The sequence below is a fragment of the Hypomesus transpacificus genome, chromosome 19 (assembly GCF_021917145.1).
Source record: "Hypomesus transpacificus isolate Combined female chromosome 19, fHypTra1, whole genome shotgun sequence".
Taxonomy (NCBI): Eukaryota; Metazoa; Chordata; class Actinopteri; order Osmeriformes; family Osmeridae; genus Hypomesus; species Hypomesus transpacificus.
Genome location: NC_061078.1, coordinates 14,832,780 through 14,857,097, shown reverse-complemented (window position 1 = coordinate 14,857,097; position 24,318 = coordinate 14,832,780). Strand labels below are relative to the sequence as shown.

Sequence of the window (24,318 nt, the reverse complement as noted above, 5' to 3'; positions counted from 1 at the left end):
CGGGTCTCAGATGAACATGTTTCAATCCATAGTGTCTTTGGTATGTTTCTGTTTACAGTTATGCTCATTTGTTGTATTGTACCACTATATGTTGTGGCCTGTAGGTGGTGCTATTGTTTTTTAAATCAATTTCTTGAAACAACATAGAAATAGAATATGCCATGGACCTTTTCATGGCTGACTGTCAACCCTGTCCTACTACTAGGTGATGAACATAAAAGATGTACACAGCCATAACAAAATACTTGCCATAATGCTGCCTGATTAAACCTTTTCATGTTATGTGGGCTTAAACAAAGACCTCTTTTGTATAGAAGAATGAGAGGAGACATCGTGTGAGTGCAGATAAGATGGCCAGCTGTCAGGATTTAGTTCAATAGCCTGTGGCATGTTCATCACGCTAATGTTTGTCAAATGTTACACCTCATTGTTTCTGTTCCAGGTTCTCCCTCTCTGGGTGTGTGTGTGTGTGTGTGTGTATAATATTTCTGTTAGTGACATTCCCTCCAAGGCTGAATAAAACAGATTTGCCCAGCTGTATCATGGGAACTCTGATGAACTAAACAAACTGTTTCCACCTGTGTTACTGCATTTACAGTATCTGTTATTGTAGCATTCATAGAGGACATTTCTTTTTAGACAGTGTTTTCCCTCCAACACGGGCTACAAATCACACATAGCCGCCCCTTTTGACACGAAGAGGAGTGGGGTTAGCAGCTACCACAGCTAGCAGATGTATTTCATCCTAGCAAAGTAGTAGAGTGTAACCAACTTAGACCCTGTTCACTGTCCCAGATTAATCATGCTCCTCAAATCATTTCCATGCCAGTGGAGATTCTTCATCAAGAGACAGTACAGTGGATATATTTTCCTGATTCATTTTATTCCATTTTAATCAATGCGTTCCATGTCTTACACATTAACATTACATGTCATTAACCATTAGACTGACTTTCGAGACTTCACCCTTCCTCATCCTTCCTGTATCTGAGCTCTCTATGCCCCCGTCCCTTCCTACAGCCTTTACCTCCTCCAGCCCACTCCCCACTGCCCTTCCTCTTCAAGCAGCCAGTCCCCCCAGGACCAGAGCCAGTAGCAGGGCCAGGGGAGAGAGGGTTAGGACAGGACCACCACTGTCTGGGTCTGGGTAGCCGTAGCTGGTTCTACAGGTGTTCTTCACCTCAGAGTAGGGGATAGGTAGGTCATCTGGATGAGAATCTCTCAGATTATTTCGCACCTAAAACCCGGAAGGATAACCATAGACAAACCCAAATCTTCAGTATATGTATTTGATGCAACTGACATTTGACTATAAGAGAATGTTATATTTACGGTACGAGGTGTAAGTGTGTGTGTTTGTGCTCACCTTCTCCACCTCGCGGAAGACCCTGAGGAGGTTATCGCCAAGAGCATCTTTAATCTCTGTGTCGTTCCAACCTCTCTTTAGTAGTTCTGCTACCAGCCCAGGCACCTTTGACACATCCTCAAGACCTACTGGAACTCTGGAAAACATTGTGTGTTTGTCTACATTCTTTCAAGTAAGAGTCTAATTGTACTCAATATTTCCATGTAGCCCTTTTCTGTTAAACATTTGTAAATGACCTTCGCTCTGAAAGATTTTCTTGCGTTTACAGACACTACTCTGAAATTACCTCAGTATATTACAATAAGTAATTTTCAGAGAGATTCCATTTGCGGAGAAAGTACTGGATAAAGGTCCCATGTGATGACTGGAGAGAGCTCCACCTATGATCTCTTTCTGCCCTGAGAGTGGTCATGGGCTGGGAGCTGTGAATCTTCCTTTGTTTCTGTTTCTTCATTACTGCCTATCTGTCACTATCTGTGTTTACTGTCTTGAGCCATATAAAAGATTGGCCTCTGGCCTTAAGAGCTGAGAGAGACATGATTGAGACCTAAGCCTGGTGCTGTGTTGTCATTTTATTGTCAGAAGTCCGGGCAAAACACTTTCTTCATCAATGGACTCTGTTTACTTGAAGGGGTCCAAAGGGAGACCATGTTAACAACCGGAAGGATGTGTTGTTGTTGTACGAGTATTTTGGATGGCTCCTTTAAACTCACCTGCCTACTCCATCATAGTCCCCCCCAAAGCCAATGATGCCAGCTCCAGCCACACTCCTTATATGGTCAAAATGATCTATGGACAGAATGAGACATTCATCGGATATTTTCAACAATACAACACAAGATTGTCTTAAGATGACAAACACGTAAATAAGCAATGATATTGCATCAGCAGACAGATACATTACTGTTGTACTGCGGACACTGTATAGATGCCCATCATTAAATATGTATTGAACTGTTCGAGTGTGCTGTTTATATTGCCATTGGCCACAGCTTTTTCTTAGTGATCTGTTGACGTCAGGACCCAGCATTGGCTAGGTTCAAGATGTCTACTATATGTGCTGTTGGCTGTGTTGCTCATCCTGTATTTGTACTGATAGCTCATAGACATACTTGGTCTTAGTGGTACAGTGAATTATTATTAACCATGTGTGGGTCAAGATACAACACAAACCAATAAACTGGAACCAACACACAACATAAAACAACACAAATTCAAACCCTAGCAATATAACATGGCATCTGGACAACATGGGAATGACACAAGATGGCAGCATTAAAAACAACGACAACATCATGGAGATGATGGCAATCCTGTCATGTGAAAAAGGGAATGGTTGAAGAGCTTTCTGTAACTGGTCCCAGTCCCTGGTTGCAGGTAACTGGGAGGAAGAGCAGAACCTGAAGTGGAATATGTGTGCAGATTGAAGGCTGAGCAAAATGACACACTTAATTTAGGCCTAACATGGTTTTATTTCATAAAATATTTTGTAACATCTTGTACGGTAATGAGTGACTTTGAGGGGTGTGGGCAATTGGTAGTAAATGTGTGTGTACATGTGCATGCAAAGCCCCTTCTTCACCTACCTGCTACGTCGGATAGAGAAGCAGTTTTGCTGCAGGTCACATAGTCGTTGTAGAAGTTAATCATCACAATGCCCTGCTTATCTCTCTGGCAAAGTGACGAACAATAGAAATACACAACATTAAACCAGTAGAAATTAAAGTCTCTATGTGCCAAGATGAAAGGATGCTTTGAACAGACTTGGGTGTGTCAGTTATAAATGTTATGTTCTATTGTTTTCTGGTTGTTACATGATGGCCCAAAAGGGTAATAAATGCACTGTTCCTTTGTCTTTTCCAGCCTTGTGTAGAAGAAAAATCCCTCAGCATTTTGGGGTTAAAATAATATTTGATTTGCAAACATGGACTGGTTTCACTGACTTCTACTTATATATACCCCTCAAAAAAAGTTTGGAAAGGTTTGGTCGATTACTCCTCCCCTTCAATAATACCAATTGGTATTGTATTTTATATCATTGGAAAGCCTGATTAGTCACCTTTAGAACGAGGTACAACTTGTAAGGATTGTGCATTTGTGGAATGAGCAACACAGCTAACCGTGTGGATAGCGGCCCCAAAAAATTCACCAAAATCCCCAGCAATATTCTTCTGTTTGTATTCACTCTCGTTTTGAGTTGCTTAATGGATTGGATAATTGCACTCTCCCACAGTAATAAGGAAAAAACATCACCTATTGGCCATTTTTACACTAATTTCATTTTACACTGTCAGGGACCTCAGTAGCGTGTAGGGATGAGTATTGATAAGATTTTAACAATTCCGATTCCTTATCAATTCCTGCTTATTGATTTGATTCCTTATCGATTCTATTATCGATTCTTATTAGGCAAGGGGGGGGGGGGGGGAGAGCACAAACGGGTTTATTTACATATATGTATTTTTTTAAATTTTCTATAATGCTGCACACCATATACAGTATGTATACATTGACATTAAAATGTTTCAGTTGCTCTTCTTTTACACTATTAGCTACACTAGCTTAGCTAAATAATTTTCAATTTTCAGCCAAAGTCAAATCATATAATATGACAGTGTCAAACATCGGCCATTCTGTTAAACAATTACAATGCTAAGTTCAATAATGGATTAAAAATCGATATGCTCAGTTTAATAATGGGTTAACACAACAACGCGAACGTTTGCTGATAACACATATACAATATAAAGGCAAATTGCTTCACACAGCGACAAAGTGGTTGTAATCACTTTTGAGGAGTTTAGCTCTATCTTGGATGGTTACCCTTACAAAAAAGAAGTATACTATACGTATACCAAATTATGGATAGTACACTTTTACTTCACTTTTGATACACTTTTAAGAAGTATGCTTAGAAAATAGTTAACTTTTGATATACTTTTAAGGAGTATACTTAGAAAATAGTTCACTTTTGATACACTTTTAAGTATGCTTTGAAAATAGTTCACTTTTGTAATACGCATACTTAGAAAATAGTTCACTTTTGATATACTTTTAAGTATACTTTGAAAATAGTTCACTTTTGTAATAAGTATACTAGAAAATAGTTATCTTTTGATGTACTTTTAAGTAGCCTTATGCTTTGAAATTAGTTCACTTTTGATATACTTTTAAGAAGTATGCTTAGAAACAGAAAATGGTATACATTTCTTCGGCGTAGGATGTACGTTTTCTATTATTATACAGCAAAAACAGTCAAAATAATTTAAAAGTACATTACAGGTTACATTTTTAGATCCATCTCATTCTAATTATTCATGTCTAGGAAAGTCTATTCTGCATTGCACGTTGAATCTTTTTTGGTACTGAAGCTGTAACCTTAATTACTGCCATAACATTCTGAAACCCGATACTCTTATCCTAATAATTATCAATTGGAGTATTAATGGAAAAAAACGAAAAAACCTACTTGAGAAAGAAGCATTATTTATACTGTCAAACTGACTGAAGAATGAAATAACGACGTGAAAAATTGCGTGGCTCATTGGCTGGTCAATTCCAATGATGCAAGTCGGTAAATTGTGTTAAAATTTGCTGACAAATTGGCCGTTTGTTCGAAATACAAATGTGAATTTTGTTAATGTGTCTGCTCAGAATTAAGTGTTTTGTTGAGTGGAAATTGTTGTGTAGGTTTGCCATTGTAACCATGAGTTAAATGACTGCTACTTTTAATAAGCACTGGAGTTTAACAACGTTAATGTTTATACAGAAGGCTACTTAGCTTCATTCAGCTAGGAATCTGCAGTGTCACTTGCGAGGGCCCGCCAAGTGACGCAAGATCAGGGGCGTTTGAGGGGCCCCTGAACATTTAAATATGTTACTAGATCATAAATGGACGTCTATTAAGTTTATTTTCGAAGTAATTCATTAATTGAAAGTCCACTTGAAAGTATTGCAAAGTATACTTTGAGGCACTTTTGAAAGTATACTTCATGAACTGAAAGTACACTACACAGGTTACTCTAGAGTATTCCAAAGTATACTTTGAAGTACTTTAGGAAGTATAGGCCTACTTTATGAACTGAAAGTGCACTACACTTTACAGTATTCCAAAGTAAACCTCAATACATCACTCTCAGTTTACTTTAAAGTTTACTAAATGATCTAGAAACTGGGCCAATTCAGTTTACTTAGTACAAAAATAGTATATAAATAAGTACACTGCTAGTATACTTTAAGTTACATAATAATATTTCTTTTTTATACTAAGTATACTTACACAATAAACTTGAAGTATACTTTTTTGTAAGGGTAGAAATGAAGCACTAACGTTAGCTGCGCTGCCGCATGCATCGAACACATGACATTCCAGTAACTTCATTCCATGCTGTGTTTTCTTCTTCACATTTGTTGTATTTCCTCCCTTCGATGAACTATACTTTTTTCACGCGTTATAAGTGGCGTTGTTGTCATTTTGTCTTGTGAAATACAACCAAACTTTAGAACGCTTCTGCGTATAAACTATAAAAGTTTGCACATGTGCAACGGCACGAGAACCGTCAGCAGAATCGCTAAAGAATTTGGCTGACGATTCCAAGGTATCGGTTCACTGGGAACCGGTTCTAAACAAGAACCGGTTCTCGATACCCATCCCTAGTAGCGTGTGGAAGATCCATACGGAGCCACAACAGCTTAGCACCTCCTCCTCATGCTGGTCACCAGCCTGGTCACACACTGCTGTGGGATGGCATCCCATTCCTCAACCAGGATTTGTCGCATGTCAGCCAACATTTTTGCGTCGGTCACCCTGGCATATACAGCACGCCTAAGCTGATCCCACTTGAAGCTCAAAACGAGAGTAAATACCAACAGAAGAATATTGCAGAGGATTTTGGCATTTTTTGGGGCCGCTACCCACACGGTTAGCTGTGTTGCTCATTCCACAAATGCACAATCCTTACAAGTTGTGCCTCGTTGTAAAGGTGACTAATCAGGCTTTCCAACGATATAACATAGGCTGCAATACCAATTGGTATTATTGAAGGCGAAGAATAATCAATCGAAATAACGTTTCCAAACCTTTTTTGAGGAGTTTATATATTGTAGGCCCTACTGTGGATATACAGACAAAAATCCCTGTCCCCCCACACACACACACAAACACACTGGCCCACACTTGTCCCACTCACCACCCTTTTGAGGATGCGGTCTGGAACGTTTCTCTTGTGTGGACAGATAGTGTAGGCGGACGAGTGGCTGAAGATGACAGGAGCCATGGACATGTCCAACACCTGGTCCATCACCTTCTCGGTTACATGGGCCAGGTCGATCAGCATCCCTAGGCGGTTCATCTCCACGATCAGTTGCTGCCAGGGTCAAAGATCTCTGTGGTTATCATCATGGTCACCACTCATGGTTTAAATTAAATAAATAATGTGGATGAGATTAATTTAAGAAGACAGCCCCCTTGTGTACAAAGAAACGACAAACAACATTCTGAAAGTGACCAGTATTTCTCTTTTGAAGTTCCAGCATAGTAGTCTATTGAAAGGGTAGGGTTTTCATATGGGCCAAACAACCTAATTTTGGAATCCCTGCCGGACGCATTTTTTAGGTCTCCAAAAGAGGACATGTAGGGGTAACAGAGAACGTCTGGTCACCCTATGTACGTTTTTACAATTAATATTTCAGCTGAACAGTAAATGAGCATCTACATTTAAATGTCACGAGAAATGGGCAGTGTAGTTGCTGAAAATGTGCGTATTTTATTGAAGAAACGGCGAATTTGTAAATTTGCTCCGACTTCTCGATAACACTCGACGACGACTTCCACTCAGTTTCTTTAAGGTCGTCTTTGACAAAAAACCGTTGCGCCACCTAGCCTGCTCTTCTGTACTTCTGCATTGTTTTCAGCACCCACAGCCTACGGAGAACCACATATTCGTCCATAAACGGAGTCCCGAGTAGGCCTACTGCGGCCTTGAAAATACGGGACAAAACCCGTCCCGTATTGATTCAAAACGGGACGCGATATTTTATTCTCAAATAGGGGACGATTCCGTATTTTAAGGGACGGGTGCCAACCCTACACATTCTCCAAACAGTAACTATAATTTGACAGTATGTTTAATAACAAAACTAGCCTGCTATCCAGCCATGTCATTGTCCCCAAATCAAATTAAGATTTTTAAGAAGAAAATAATAGGCATGTCTGTTGGCCGAAGCCTGTCTGAAGTCCTCCGGTTGATTGACTAGCGAGGTAAATAGCGAATGGGATGTGAGATTAGCGATTACGTGACACTGACATTAAACTCGGAAGTGTAACATTTTCCAAATTGTTAAAATAAATATTGAAGTCACTTATGGTTGCAAGAATTAGGCCTACATGTTGTTAAAATCTTTTAAAATTGTAAATGGAGGCTTTGGGTCCGTCCCTGTTGTTATGGTTACTTATTTCAGACACTTTGTACAGGCTCATATACTAAGGTGAATTCAGGTATATCGGGACATCAGGTAATTTGGGACAGCATAAGGAAAAAACATTGACTTCTGCCCTGAACAGGCTATGGTAGAGTTAGGGGTGCTAATACATTGCTTAGGAAGCATACCGAAGTCACATGATATAACGTCGTAGGTCTGCCGTAAACCATTCAAACAGGTTGACAGCAGTGGGTTTTCATTTAACTACAGCGAGCTACCGGAACCACGTGACAAAAAAGCTCTAGCTTTTTTCCTGCGTTTCACTGGCAGTGAGTGTTCACAATGTTGTAGTTCACTCCATTGTTCACCAAAAACGTCAGCGAGGACTGCCTAATGTAGATAAGAGTCAGCTGAAGATAGCCAGAATATCGGATTTGTATTCCCTGTTTTAACCTTCTATTTTTACTGTGGTAGTGGACCACACTCCCCCTGTGACTATGCTTGTTTTATGTTGTTACTGTATTCCTGTTTTGTATGTTGTACAGACTATGGTGGCAAACCAGTTTCCCCATTGGGGATCAATAAAGTAAATCATCATCATCATCATCATTTCTTCAACTGAGCCTGTTTCATTCGTAATTTGCCTGAGAAAGCGACTTCCGTTGGCCAACTCCATTGAAAACCATTCAAAAAAGTTGACAGCAGTGGGGCTTTTTGGAACTACAGCGAGCTACATGAACCACGTGATCACGTGTCGGCGAGATCAAAGCGTGTCCAACTCTCTTTTTCTATGGCTCTGGGTAACATCACACAAGGGGGTGTGGTCAGCATCAAACAGGAAGTTGACCCCGAAAATCAAGAGGTGAGAAGAATGCGTTATATTAACTCTATGGAAAAATGTCATGTGCTTTATGAGGATTTTAATATAAGGCTGTAAAATGTATAGGCTCAATTTAATGTGGACACCAATGTTGAGCAAATATGTGTGATGTAATAGTGTACTAAAATAAATATAAACATTTTTGAAATAATGTTTATATTAATTTAATTTGAACATTTTCTTGGTGTCCCAAATTACCAAACATGGTGTGGTAAATTGGGACAGCATATTTCAGGTAATTTGGGACCAGATTTGTAGGTATAAAATGAAATGTGTTAATAGTTTAGTCCTAAATACCCTGATTAAAAGTGAAAAAGTCACATTTATAACAACACAAAACCTAACTGATGTATCTTAGGCAACCTTTGCAGAAGGAATTAGAGGCTAAGGTTGCTAACCATCAGAGCTGTGTGTAGTGGGCCTTGTAATTTGGGTCAGGTTATTTTTTGTCAATAATATCCTGAAATATTAGTAATAATAAAGGCCATGTTATTAAACCTTGAAGTAAAAGCATATTTAGGCCTTGTGTGGTAGTCACAACACATTAAGTGAGCTATCAAGCATTAAACCTAGCCTACTTTTAATTTATGTAGGTGTAGACTTCTGCGCTTTGTCTAATCTACAAATTGTTCTTATTTATGCACATTCATTTTACGGAATAGAATAGCACCCAGGAAAGAGACAGACAGACCAAGGGATAGTGAACTCCTCCCTTCAGAAAGAGTTACGTTAGTCAATTTGAGATCCAAAATAATTGTGTCATACTAAAAAAACATTTATGAATGGTGTATTGTTATATTCTGAAGTTTTAGCATTCCATGGACATTTGAAATAACGGAACTCAAAACTAGCAGCCACTTCACACCTCTAGGCAAATCTCAGGATGACTCCCAAATGGGGAATAACTGACTAATGACAGAGTTCACCTTCACATGGATACCCTCCTGTTCTTTGGAGTATAAAACCCCCAAACGTACAATCATTCCTGCTTGCTCGTAAGATTAAACTGAAGTGAACGTGTTATTTCTACCTATTCCTCTAAACCTGCACTTTCACTGAGCGCCCGGAACTTTGACGAGAGATTCCGCTTTCTATTCGTTGGACATAAAGAACCATTGACTCCTTTCTTCAAACCGACAAAACTAACTGCGATTTGCAATATCTCTTACTTGTGACATCTTGGCATGTTGTGATTTAATTCTTCATGTTTGATTGTATTTTACAAATGATTTAACCAAACCGTTAGGTCAGTTGCCATTGATCGTCCATTGTTGCTATAGAGGCCTACCTCTTCCTCTCCACCTCTTTCTCACTCTCTCTCCCTTCTCCCTCCACACGCGCTCTACACAGCCATTGTGTAGCTCGCTCTCATTAGAATGTAGGCCTACTGTACTGGCCTACTTAAGTATTGCTAATCTTAAACGTGTATACCCCGCTACAACACAGTGGTCATGGTTTACACACAGTAACTCAAAACTGTTCACACTTGTTTCTCTTGATGTTGATATAGTCCTTCAAAACACTGCCATCCAACTGCATGAAATACAGCAAAGAGTTGAAAAAAGAATCAAGTGTCAGCCTTTTTACCATTGCCCGTGTCCTCAAACTCAACAGGGTACACATGAAACATTTAGATTGGTTGAGGGGCAGTTGTTGATGTGAAGCCCTCTGTGACATTGCTTGTAAAAGGGGCTATATAAATACAATTTGATTTGATGATTTGAAGCAAAAATACTGATTAAACTGCACTGCACATCTTGTAGAAAGCACACAATAGGTTATTTCAGAAGTCTCAGTATTTTACAAAACTTGTTATTTATTACCTATTGTGTTATAAAGAATATTTTAATTGGATTTCGGGGAAAGGCTGTGATGCTGAGGCATAATCTAATTTACAGATTTTGCAGTTACACAACATTTTTGAGTGTGCTTTTCATTTAGAGTTTAATTCAGGTTTAATTGTTTTGAGGCAATTGTTAGATTTTGCCTGAAGAGTTATGGCTTTTACATTACATTTATTCATTTAGCAGACGCTTTTATCCAAAGCGACTTCCAAGAGAGAGCTTTACAAAGTGCATAGGTCACTGATAATAACAACAAGATAGCCCCAAAGCATTGCGGGTAGCCAAAAACAAGAAGTACACATTGTGAACAACCAAAAAATAAGTGCTAAAGGGAAGATACCTTAAGAGCATGTAGTTAAGCAAGTTACAATTACACAACATGAATCTCTAAGTGCAAGTGTACCTGTAGGAAAGCAATAAAAATAGGATTAACTAAAATAGAATACAACAGTTTAAATCAGCTACCACTAACCAACAAGAGCAACAGTCTAAGCAAGAGTCATTGTGATCCGTGAGGAAACCATTGCAAATGGGTGAGAAAATGTAATGAAATGTGTCTTAGCAGTTGTTAAAACCCATCAGCAGACGTGGCTGCCAATGCAACAGGAAATTGCAACTTAAGTCTTTAGCACATTAGATGTGGGGGCAGAGCGTCTCCCAACCTACAGCACTAGTAGCTACTTTGAGCATGGGTTCTTTGGAACAACACGTTTGATGAATAGCCCTGTCTACAGCTGAACAGCACATTATATTATATTCTATCTTCTATCTATATCATCCATAGGTATCAGACTTCAGCAGTGATGCTATTGGTGGAGATTTGCCACGTATTTAGGTTCCTGTTAAAATCCCCCAAAAGCAGAAGTTGTATTTGCACTGTGTGTGGGTGTGTGTAAACAGCCAGCTGCATACATATCATCGGCCTACCTTGCCAAACTTAGACAGACCATTGTGTTGTGATGGCTCGGATCCTGTATCCACCAGCCAGTTATCAGCCCTGGAGATTAGGGAAGCAAAAGAGAGTAGAGGGGAGAGGGAGAAGAGACGAGACGAGAGTAGAGGGAAGGATAGAATAGGAGAGGGGCCCTGTCAGACTAGAGAGTTTGACAGTTAAAATACATTTACTATTACTCCATAGCTGGTGCAGTACCTCTCCAAGAGTGTTTGCTTAACGACTGAGGGAAATGCACAAGGCTCCACCTGATACCCGATACTTGACAGTGAGTGATACTGGGACAGGACCAGGTGGAGATGACCTTGCAGAGATGCTGGAATCCCCCAGATTCCCAAAAGCAGAACAATCTCCTGGTGATTACTTGTCCATTGACCGGTTTGGTTTATGGGTGTATAGATGTATATATATGGGTGTTTATTGGTGTATGGATTATATATTTTTTTTAATGAGGGGCCATGCAGGCCATAATTCAAACTCGCCTCATACACATCATTGAAGACCTTTTGCCTTTCACAAACAATACTGAAATACACTCACATTCACTACTGAACACCTCTCATGTAGACTAGTGAAAATGGAACCTCATTCAACAACATGACAACTGAAAACCTCTCATCCTCATGAGTGAGAACCTCTCTTATACCACAGTGAACACCTCTCACACACACAACTAAAAATGTCACCTCTCACATTCATAACTGAGAGTGAAATCTCTCACACAGACCAGTGAAAATTAAACATGTACAGAATTGTAGCAATTGCAGTGTTTTTTTTTTAACTTAACAGAAGTTTTTATATAGTATAATGTGTTTTATTGGGGTGTGCTTGCCTTCGGCGAGCACAAACCATTATTATCTCACATACAGTGCCCTCCAAAAGTATTGGAACAGTGAGGCCAATTCCTTTATTTTTGCTGTAGACTGAAAACATTTGGGCTTGACATCAAACGATGAATGTGAAACCAGAGATCAACGTTTCAGCTTTTATTTCCAGGTATTTACATCAGGATCTGATGCACAAATTAGAAAATATCACCTTTTTGTTCAAACCCACCCATTTGTCACGTGAGCAAAAGTATTGGAACATATGACTGACAGGTGTGTTTTGTTGCCCAGGTGTGTCCTATTACATACATTATTCAATCAATAAATACCACTGAATGTCTACACTCAGGTTCAGATTGGGTAAGATAGGTTTTGTCTATGCAGACTGTATTCAGAGGTGAAAACAACATGAAAACCGGAGCGCTGTCTTTGGGTGAAAAACAAGCAATTGTGAGTCTTAGAGAAGATGGAAAATCAATCAGAGCCATTGCAGAAACATTGGCCATAGCCAGTACAACCATTTGGAATGTCCTGAAGAAGAAGAAAACTACTGGTGTACTAAGTAACAGACGTCGAACAGGTAGACCAAGGAAAACATCAGCAGTTGATGACAGAAACATTGTGAGAGCTGTAAAGAAAGAACCTAAAACAACTGTTAGTGAGATCAGCAACAACCTCCAGATGGCAGGAGTGAAGGTATCACTATCTACTGTTCGCAGAAGACTTCATGAACAAAAGTACAAGGGCTACACCAGAAGATGCAAACCACTCATTAGCAAGAAGAATAGGAAGGCCAGGCTGGAATTTGCCAAAAAGTACAGAGATGAACCTCAAAAATTCTGGGACAAAGTTTTATGGACTGATGAGACAAAGATTAACTTTTACCAAAGTGATGGAAAGGCTAAAGTTTGGAGAAAGAAAGGAACTGCTCATGATCCCAAACACACAAGCTCATCTGTGAAACACGGTGGAGGTAATGTCATGGCTTGGGCTTGCATGGCTTCTTCTAGGATGGGCTCATTAATCTTCATTGAGGATGTAACACATGATGGCAGCAGCAAAATGAACTCGGAAGTCTACAGAAACATTTTGTCTGCCAATTTAAGGAAAGATGCAACCAAACTGATTGGCAGAGCCTTCATCATGCAGCAAGATAACGACCCAAAACACACTGCCAAAACAACAAAGGAGTTCATCAGGGGCAAGAAATGGAAGGTATTAGACTGGCCAAGTCAATCTCCAGACTTAAACCCTATAGAGCATGCATTTTACCTGCTTAAGAGGAGACTGAAGGGAGGAACCCCACAAAACAAACAACAACTGAAAGAGGCTACAGTGAAAGCCTGGGAAAGCATCAAAAAGGAAGAATGCAAAAGTTTGGTGACGTCAATGGGTCACAGACTTGCTGCAGTTATTGAAAGCAAAGGATTTGCAACTAAATATTAAGTCTTATTCACTTAAATATGTTTTAAGTATATCTGTTCCAATACTTTTGCTCACATGACAAATGGGTGGATTCAAACAAAATGTGATATTTTCTTAGTTGTGCATCAGATCCTGATGTAAATACCTGGAAATAAAAGCTGAAACGTTGATCTCTGGTCTCACGTTCATTATTTGATGTCAAGCCCAAATGTTTTCAGTCTACAGCAAAAATAAAGGAATTCGCCTCACTGTTCCAATACTTTTGGAGGGCACTGTATATATTTATTATTTATTAACTTGTTTAAATAAATACATACATTTATGTATGGCTGCGGGAACTAGGGGTGCTGAGGGTGCTGCAGCACCCCCTGACAGCACGAGAATTTAAAATGATATGACTTTAAAATCCACCACCGCAGAACAGCCCCGCAGTAGCGGACTGGCCATCGGGAACACAGGGAGAAGAATAACGATGGAAAACGAGGATAAGAAACGTAAGGTTGGGGCTAAAAAATAAAGATAAAAAAGACATCACTTTCACTAGACAAGGTTTTACCAATTTAAAAACAGCCATTTTTATTTTACACAAGGCTCAAAAAACTATTTTGCGCTCAGATAAAGGCCAAAAAAGTTGGCCTTTAAGTATCGAACTCCCGAACTAGCATCACATCAAACACAGACTATGCATGCATTAGCAGGCACAGTTGTATGTGTGTGTATTTCAGTTGTGTTTGTGAAAGGCAAAAGGTCTTCAATGGTGTGTGAGAGTCGAGTTTGAATTATGGCCTACACGGCCCCTCATTAATGTTTACCCTCCCACAGTAACTTGCTGATTTAAGACAACTGGTTATAATTTGTTTAATGTTCACAGAGCATCTGTGAGTGGGACCCCTTTCACATATGTTGAGAACACAAATGATGGTACACTATCACATGTAAACATATGTGAACTTCTCTGCTGTGGATGGAGTCTGGGTGCTGCCAGGAGGTGTCTCACCAGGGTGTGTTGCAGCTGTGTGTGAGTGTGAGGTAGCGCGCCCCTAGCTGGTACATGGTCCTCAGGGTGCCCAGGCTGCTGTCCAGTGAGTGCCCTCCCTCAACCCCGATCAGACTGGCTGTCTTTTTCTGAGCAAAAGCCTCCACAATATCTGGAAGACATTTAGAGAATCATGGACATTCATTTAATTCTCTGTGTTGAATTGATAGTTGTAAAAAGAGGTATTGAAGTCACTGTAGAACTAAAACTAAGGGGTCAGACTCATGAAGCAAGTTTCTGTCAGGAGTCTTGGATGCCATTTAACCATTTAAGACAGATACTGTCACAGAACAATGTATTCAGTAACTGAATGTTTAGTTAACCTTCCTGCTGTGGGGTTGTCAGTCTTACCTTGACTGCTGGCAGCAAACATGAAGACCTCTGGATATTTCTGACACATCCTATGGACCACGTCAATCTGTTCCAGAGTCTGCCTGACAGCATCCTTATACTGGCTCTCACATGGAACATATGCTGACCAAAACTACAGCAGGACAACATGCAGTTTGTGGGAAAATGCTGTTTAATCAGTGTTACTATCACATGACCCTTCTCAGAGTGTGTGTGTGTGTGTCTGTACCTGTGCTCCCAGTCTTCCTTCCCTGATCTTGGGGATGTTGGTGTGTGTGTTGTTGAGTGTGTACAAGTCCACATTGCTGAGCTGATTATTGAACTTCATCCTGAGCTGCCAAGGCAGGTCATTGTGTCTGTGGTACATATAACTGGTTACTGATTGTACTGTCCTCTCCCAACCCTAACCCAACAAATAAAAACATATCCTCCCCCAACACACACACACAGATACACACACACAGTTGCATGACTGAAAATCTAGTTCCATTCTAAATCTGTTTTCCCTAACTCCGACCCTTAACCCTAGCCCTAACCTTATCCCTGACCTTAACCCTAACCTTGATCTCAACTCAAAAACCTGACCTTAACTCCAAATCTAAACCTAACCCTAGCTCCTAACGACAACCCTAAAACTATCCCCAACCCCAACCCTCAATGTAATGGGAAAAAAAAAATCCACTATAAGTAGCACTTCAACTTGTGAGGACAGGGAAAGTGTCCCCAGAAGTTCTCAGTTTTACTATTGGAGCAGGAACTGGTCCCTACAAGGATAGTTAAAACAAAGCCTATCACACACAAACAGATACACATGCCACAGAAACGGTAGTTAAAAGTTATCTATCTAAATGTTTTGCCAAAGCGACAAGAAAATATCCGAGAACCAAGGCCGTAGCCATGGAGTCAACATTGGGGGGGACAAATTAAATTGTTTGTGATCATTTTGGACAGCGTGTGTGGTTGCCTGTCGTAACGTAGCGTAGCACATTTATATTTTTATATCAATATATTGGGGGGGACATTTGGGATGTGTCCCCCCCAATATATATTATGGTTACGGCTTTGCCGAGAACATAGAAGGTACAAAGGGCAACAAACTATCTGTAACAAACATCTACAGTACTGCTCGGACCACTTCATGTGGTCTGAGGGTAATGTTTGGGCTTTTGAAGCTGCAGGTCGGACGCTGACTTACCCATCGATGAGTGGTGTTTCTGACATCAGTCTCAGAGCATGGGTCATGTGTGTGTCCTGAGCCCCCGCCACGGAAAGAACACAGGACATCACACACAGAACGACTCTCCAACCAGCGCTGTCCCCCAGTAACATGACTATCTCTCTGCTTTTATCCCCTCAGTCTTTGTCCACCTCCTTTATGTTGTTCTGGATCCCTCTTTGTTTTCTCTTGTGTTTTGAAACACAGCAGAGCTGGCCAGGCCAAGAGATCCTGCACTCAGCCTTAGGAGGGTCTGCCAGATCTTCTGTCTGCAGCTGGTTCCAAGCACATCCCTTTATCCTGGCTAGGTCTTCCTCAAGGATCTCAGTGTCCCTTCAAGTCCTTGACCCTTATTTGCTCCACCTCTTTATTCTCTCTCTATCTCTCTCTCCCCCTCAATTTGTCTCTCTCTATCTCTTCCTAGTTTTAGCCAACAAATACAGAAGTGCTTGTCCTACAAAGTCACTTCTCGTCATGTCTTGTCATAAACCCATAACCGACTATAGTTAATGTGTAATGTTGGGCTTGTTAAGTGACTGTCCAGTGTACTGAGAGAGTACCATATTTGTTAATTTTATAGCATCGCTCCAAAATAGGGAGGGCTTGAGCTCTGTCATAAAAGACTTGAGAAAGGATGACTTTGGGTGTAGTCCTATGAAGTCAGATATCTGGCAAGACATGGTCTCAGGCCAGTCATTCTCATCCATCTCTATAGAGATCCGTCATGATAGAGATGAAAACTCTTCCCAAGAGTCAGACAGTTGTTCCAATAGCAATATATCTAGAACATTGTCAAGGTTTCCTGCAGAAAATGTGTTAGTCAAGGTGGTAAGGTGAGATTTGCTGATGGACCGGGGGGGGGGCCTTGACTACGTTTGACAACGTAGTCAAGGCGGCAGGCGTGTGTTGTTAAGGCGGCCGCCTTAACTGCAAAGTGCTGCGGGAAACCCTGATTGTAGATATCAAACATAAGAAGATTAATTTATATTTATTTGTTTTGCAAGAAGATACTATCGTCTTACGATCTTTTATGAGCAGTGGTGTCAAGGTTGAAGTTCAGAACGTTTAAGTACCACTATGTCTTTCTTCAAACCACTGAACAATATGATTCTAATCATCTATATCTACTGATAAGCACAAGTCTTAGAGGACATTGGTGTCATCAACTAGCTGAATGGCTGTCCAAAAAGCATTGAGTGGTACCAACTTTCTGAACTGGAACCATAAAAACAGCTCTTGTGGCAGTCCATTCTCAGGCCACTGTATAATTTCACACTGTTCACCAAGCTTCAGCTAACACATGGAGTAGGAGTGATAATTATAGGTCAACAGGTTTTATGTTCCTCTCCCTCTCCAGGCCATAGCCCCATAGATCATAATACACTTTAACACATAAGGTGTAGTTTCACCCAGCATGTGTTCACAGAAAAAGTAGAATTTTCTAAGTGTGTCTTAGAAGTGTCATCAGGCCATCAGTGATAAGGACCAAAAGGGGAAGTTATATTATATAAATAATTTATTTTTTAGTTTTCATTTTCTTCTATATAAAAAAAAGTGTTGAAGAAGCCACTCAATATAATAAACAACTTGTTTAGGATCACTAAATACTATTTGTTCTTGTTTACCTAAGCTTCCAGTTGAGTTGTGGGCGCGTCATACGTTATATAATATTATTTGCATCACGGTGCAGCCGTATGTAGGCTGGGTTTGTCTGTACAAAGTACGATCCCATCCCCCCCTCCTAATCAAGTAGTGAATCAGCAGATTTTGTCTCGAGCCAAGTACCCTTAAATATAATGCTTCACAAGTAGTTGGGTCAACTTTCAAGCATGCCTTCTGCGTGTTAGCCGTACATTTTTGTCATACATTCGTTTTAGTCTACATCCACGGACTAAATAGAATGAATAGGCTAATCTCGGGCAGATATTATCTGCTTTGATAAGTCTTAATTGCAACACCTTTTCCAAAGGCTATAATAATAGGTTGAGAAGCATAACAAAGGAGTTTATTTCACGTGTTTAATGGTCTTAAGTGTTTAATGGTCTTAATGTTATCAGGCAATAGTCAACTATGTTCCATGAGCAAATAATTTGATTGCAATTTTCTTTTGGACTCTTACAGTCATTTGATTATGAAAGCATTGTGTTGAACAGCAAGATTTCAAAATTACATTTTCCTAATAGTTCATTAAGGTAGGGTAGGGAGTGGGGGGGTGCATCTTATTATAGTGCATCTGGCAACACTGAGAAGGCGGTTGACAGTTTTCTCTTTAGTCCGGGGTAAAAGAGGACATCTGTCACCCTAATTAAGAGGATCATGGTGTGAACTGTGTTCAGAAGCCACTACTGCATCATCTCTATTATTCTTACAACCACACATGAACGTCATCGTTGTGACTTCATTTGTTCCATGACCTCCACACAGCCCGCCTCTTCAGCACCACTTCCTTTTCAGAAACTTCCCCTCGCTTATTTAAGGCTGCTGTGGTACAAACTCTCTTCTTTCTGACAGGAAGCCTACTAGACATGGCCCGGCTGGATGTGACTGAGACTGTCGAGGGCGTCTTCTTCCCTGGACACCTGCACACCCAGGACTCCCTGCAGCAGGCCCGGGGCTTTCACTTCCAGGATTCGGACACACTCATCGTCACTTACCCCAAGTCAGGTAAGAAGAGTAAAGCTCACCACTCTTTCAAACAAAACAGCCCACAACACAGTGGTGCTGCTAGGTTAGTCGGTCTGTGTGTGTGTGTGTGTCTGTCTATCAGGCTCACTGAGAATCTATGACAGTGTGGAAGAAATGGGGATTTCCTGTGTGCTTACATTATTCACTAATCAATAGAACTAGTCATTAGATACTAGTTAGTATGTTCTCGTGTAAGCTTGCTATTAATAAGAGTAGATTGTGCCTATGTGTCAGACTGTTGTAACGTCATTACTGCCTGACTGTCACTATCTACGTTTACATTCTTGTGCCCTATAAAAGATGGTCCTCCGGCCTTCAGAGCGGAGAGAGACATCGTTGAGACCTAAGCCTGGTGTTGTGTTGTCATTTATTGTCATGGGTCTGGTTTTCTCTCCCAATCTGCAGATTGATAATAAAATCCAGAACTTAACTGAACTCAGTCCCTCCGTTTACAGGCACCACGTGGATGCAGGAAGTGGTGACTCTAGTAAGTAGGCGAGGGGATCCCCAGAAGTCCCAGACTGTGCCTAACTGGGAGCGGGCGCCCTGGCTGGAGCAGTACTACAGCAGCCAGGTGGTAGGGGCCTCCCAGGGCCCACGTCTTCTCACCACACACCTGCCATACAGCTTTCTGGGAAACGCGTTGCAGGGCTCCAAAGCCAAGGTCAGTCTCCTGTGAGCTATGCATCTTTATGTTTCAGTCTCTGCTCTGGTGATGCTATGGAGACCAAAGGTGCATTTGTAACATTAGCTGTCAGTTGTACTGGAACTGAAATACAATTTGCAGATGGCTTGGGTATTACTGACCTACAGAACCGTTTGTCGGATCAAGTTTCTCTCTCAGAGTTTCTTTCAAATGATGATATTTCAGTTCACTACATGATTGATGTGAAGAATTGGGATGAAACTATGCGAAAGGGAGTTTTTGAGAAACAAAAGAGACAGAACCCATTGGTGGTTTGTCAGTTAGTATCTCATGACTACATTGAGTAACTCAATGGGAGTTAGATGGCTTAGCGGTGAGGGAGTCAGGCTAGAAATCAGAAGGTTGCCGGATCGAATCCCCGCCATGCCAAATGACGTTGTGTCCTTGGGCAAGGCACTTCACCCTACTTGCCTCGGGGGGAATGTCCCTGTACTTACTGTAAGTCACTCTGGATAAGAGGGTCTGCTAAATGGCTAAATGTAAATGAAACTGTGCAAACTGTCGCTGTCATTTCTTAATTTCTCTCTCAGGTGATCTACGTGAGCAGGAACCCCAAAGATGTGGCAGTCTCTTTTTACCACTTCCACAAGATGGCTAACTTCCTCCCTGAGCCTGGTTCCTTTAAAGACTTTCTGGACAGGTTTCTGGAAGGCACAGGTAAGATGAAATGACTGTCTGCAATTTGTGATGGAAATCTGAGAATCAACAAACTGAATAAGTCTCTTATTGTACCTTAATGCTGTGAATATACCAAGTAAATTAAATCAGTTTCCAAATACAAGTTCAAGACAAAATAGTATTTATTACACATATATGTGCAGGTGTCTGATAAAGCTGAGCCTCTCAGAGGACTGAACAAAGAAGACAGGAATGAAGGGCAGTTAAATAGTATCACAATGTTTTTTTTAAACTCTCACTAGAAATGTCAGGTGGGTGACAATCAACATAGCCTACGCAAGCACAGAGAGAAGCTACGCATTCAAGGTGCTAGATATTTTTTGTTTAGTCTTTAGATAGTGCTCCTCGAAATGCCATTGACGTTCCATGTTCTCATGAGCTAATATAGCAGGGTCTAGATCAAACATTGTTTGTTTTATTTTTCACATTCAAAAAAGTACAAAAGTAATATAGAAATCAGTATTTGTAATCTTTATTATTGTTAATTGATCAGTGTTTAATGACAGACCACCACAAAAATAAAGCTTTCTTCAGAAACACACAGAGTACACAGTCTACCAGATTCTGATAAAGAAACCTCTCAAGGACAGGCCTGTTATACATGGAGAAAGCACTGCAGCCACCAGCACACAACAGGCTCTTCTTCATATTATCAGAACACAAACTTACAGCTTTCTCAGCAACTAACTAGACAGACTTATTGATATAACAATTTCAATCACAAATTACATACAGATCTAGTAGATCAAATGTAATCTAAACAATGCCCAACAATGGCTAATCTCACGCAAATGTTTTGACAGTTCACTACGGATCTTGGTTTGATCATGTGAAAGGCTGGACCAGTCAAGTCGACCTTGTGGACAATTTCCTTTATATCTCCTATGAAGAGATGTGGCTGGTAGGACGACTCATCCAGATCAAACTGGTTTTACTGTTGCCATTACCCACACAACAGCCATAGACAGCATTACATCAATTTTCTATAAAAAAATGCATAAAGTAGTATTGTATTGTGTTCCATTTCCATAGAGTATCAATGGAACACAATGTAAAATACAGTAGAGATATGTTGACATCATATACATTAATACGACATTGATCAGACGTCCCTGTTGACGTGCACTGTGTTCATTATATCATAGCATAGCATATAGGGCCCCTATTGTCACTATTTATACCATAACACCATTTTCAAGTAATATTTTTGTGAATTTAAAGAAACTGCACTTTTATTTATTCCCTTAGGACCTGCGAGGGTCCATAGAGAAGGTGAGCGCTTTCCTGCAGCAGCCCCTAGTGGACGAGGAGCTCAAACGCTGCCTCTGTCACTGCAGCTTCAGCAGCATGAAGGAGAACCGTATGGTGAACTATACCCTGGTCCCTCAGGACATCATGGACCACAACAAGGGAACCTTCATGAGGAAAGGTGAAGTTGTATTGTAAAGGGTCCCATTACCTGAATATTGTGTTGTGTTGAATTGTATTGGTAATTGTATTGGGCTTTGTTGTGTTGGAGTTTTTTATCCCTCCCCTCTCCTACCCCCATCTCTACCATACCCAACCCTACTCTACACTACACTTCCCTCCCCTAACCCTACACTACCATACCATACCCTACCCTTCTTTTCCCTACCCTACCTCATTCTGCTGTGTATGCCATGTGATTTTGTGATCAGGTCAAATTGGAGACTGGAGAAACACCTTCTCAGAAGAGCAGAACTGTCACTTCGACACGGTTTTCAGCACCAAGATGAAGGACTGTCTTCTGAACTTTGTGTGGGAAGGGCCTGTGAGGGAAGGTGTTTCCTTATGAGAGGAGACGTTCTGAGGATGAAAAGCCCCTGGAGACAGCAAAGCCAGCTGTCCTCCACTCAGCCTACTACCTGGTCTCATCCAGATCACATGGACATTACGAGGGGAGCCTGATTTAATACAGCTGATTGGTTACTGCCCTTCATCTCTTCTTTACTACAGCTGCAGAATTTCTCAGATAAACTTTCACTGATTCCCTTAGTTTCCCTTAGTTTTTTCAAATTAATTTGGTTTTAAAAGGATGATTTGTTATTTGTAATACCCAGACCCAAAGCAACTACTTTCTTATTTCTGAAAATCACAACCTTTCAAACCATTAAAAAACTTTTTTATTAATGTAAACATAATGAGTGTCTTGAAAGTATATTTGCACACTCCTCACATGACTTGCTGTGTATGTCTCTCTAGTGGCAAATCTATTTCATCTCTGACAGTAGTTGACAAGCAACATGTCATGTGTAAGGTTAGATGAGAAGATCAGTCAAGTACGCGAAGGCGCCTAGTAATACAATGGCATTACACATTCCTGTAAGCGCATGCATACCTGTGTACCAGTTATGTGCACCCCTGAATATAATTTCAGTTATATAATAACAGTTGATTGCCTTATATATTTGAAATAAAATAAAATATATATAGCTACGTATCCACACAAAAAAATCTTTGACATTTCATTCAAATGCACATCAAGATTATTGATAATTTATTTTAAGGGATTATAAAACAAAATTATCAGTTGTTAAAATGTTATCACTGTTTGCATCTACAGTATTTTGTACAGTAAACTTATGTGCACACTTAAAGTATGAAGCACATCCATAAATTTGTCTTATCTTGCTTAGTAATTTGTCCCATAATTAGTTGTGTGTGAGAGGTTACATTTTCAGTTGTACGTGTGAGAAGTTACATTTTCAGTTGTACCTGTGAGAAGTTACATTTTCAGTTGTGCATATGAGAGGTTACATTTTCAGTTGTATGTGTGAGAGGTTACATTTTCAGAAGTGAATATGAGAGGTTACATTTTCAGTTGTATGTGTGTGTATTTCAGTAGTGTTTGTGAAAGGCAAAAGGTCTTCAATGGTGTATGAGAGTCGAGTTTGAATTATGGCCTACACGGCCCTTCATAAATGGTATCCTACCGTAACTTACTGATTTAAGACAACTGGTTATAATTTGTTTAATGTTCACAGAGCATCTGTGAGTGGGACCCCTTTCACATATGTTGAGAACACAAATGATGGTACACTATCACATGTAAACATATGTGAACTTCTCTGCTGTGGATGGAGTCTGGGTGCTGCCAGGTGGTGTCTCACCAGGGTGTGTTGCAGCTGTGTGTGAGTGTGAGGTAGCGCGCCCCTAGCTGGTACATGGTCCTCAGGGTGCCCAGGCTGCTGCCCAGTGAGTACCCTCCCTCAACCCCGATCAGACTGGCTGTCTTGTTCTGAGCAAAAGTCTCGACGATATCTGGAAGACATTTAAGAGAATCATGGACATTTCTTTAATTCTCTGCGTTGAATTGATAGTTGTAAAAAGAGGTGTTGAAGTCACTGTAGAACTAAAACTAAGGGGTCAGACTCATGAAGCAAGTTTCTGTCAGGAGTCTTGGATGCCATTTAAGACAGATACTGTCACAGAACAATGTATTCAGTAACTGAATGTTTAGTTAACCTTCCTGCTGTGGGGTTGTCAGTCTTACCTTGACTGCTGGCAGCAAACATGAAGACCTCTGGATATTTCTGACACATCCTATGGACCAAGTCAATCTGTTCCAGAGTCTGCCTGACAGCATCGTTGTACTGGCTCTCACATGGAACATATGCTGACCAAAACTACAGCAGGACAACATGCAGTTTGTGGGAAAATGCTGTTTAATCAGTGTTACTATCACATGACCCTTCTCAGAGTGTGTGTGTGTGTGTGTGTGTCTGTACCTGTGCTCCCAGTCTTCCTTCCCTGATCTTGGGGATATTGGTGTGTGTGTTGTTGAGTGCGTACAAGTCCACATTGCTGAGCTGATTATTGAACTTCATCCTGAGCTGCCAAGGCAGGTCATTGTGTCTGTGGTACATACAACTGGTTACTGATTGTTCTGTCCCCTTCCAACCCTAACCCAA

The 24,318-nt window shown here is 40.5% G+C and overlaps 2 protein-coding genes across 3 annotated transcripts; one reads left to right on the top strand and one right to left on the bottom strand.

Moving 5' to 3' along the window:
• Window positions 1-691: 691 nt before the first annotated feature.
• Window positions 692-23,948, bottom strand: dpep1 (dipeptidase 1). 2 transcript variants are annotated; one of them, XM_047041445.1, is made up of 11 exons: window positions 23,936-23,948; window positions 16,297-16,382; window positions 15,331-15,457; window positions 15,102-15,234; window positions 14,712-14,862; window positions 11,438-11,507; window positions 6,556-6,732; window positions 2,953-3,037; window positions 2,080-2,155; window positions 1,367-1,502; window positions 692-1,237 (listed from the first exon to the last, which is right to left on the bottom strand). In XM_047041445.1, exons 2-11 carry the CDS (start codon window positions 16,341-16,343, stop codon window positions 1,061-1,063), a joined length of 1,179 nt encoding a protein of 392 aa, XP_046897401.1. In that variant the 5' UTR covers window positions 16,344-16,382; window positions 23,936-23,948; the 3' UTR covers window positions 692-1,060. The 2 variants fall into 2 exon arrangements, with proteins under 2 accessions (XP_046897401.1, XP_046897400.1); XM_047041444.1 differs by lacking the exon at window positions 23,936-23,948 and having other exon boundaries at window positions 697-1,237; window positions 16,297-16,799.
• On the top strand, window positions 18,797-22,543 carry sult5a1 (sulfotransferase family 5A, member 1). The gene is made up of 6 exons (XM_047041446.1): window positions 18,797-18,981; window positions 19,458-19,666; window positions 20,239-20,365; window positions 21,190-21,287; window positions 21,635-21,815; window positions 22,066-22,543. Exons 1-6 carry the CDS (start codon window positions 18,843-18,845, stop codon window positions 22,200-22,202), a joined length of 891 nt encoding a protein of 296 aa, XP_046897402.1. The 5' UTR covers window positions 18,797-18,842; the 3' UTR covers window positions 22,203-22,543.
• Window positions 23,949-24,318: the final 370 nt, after the last annotated feature.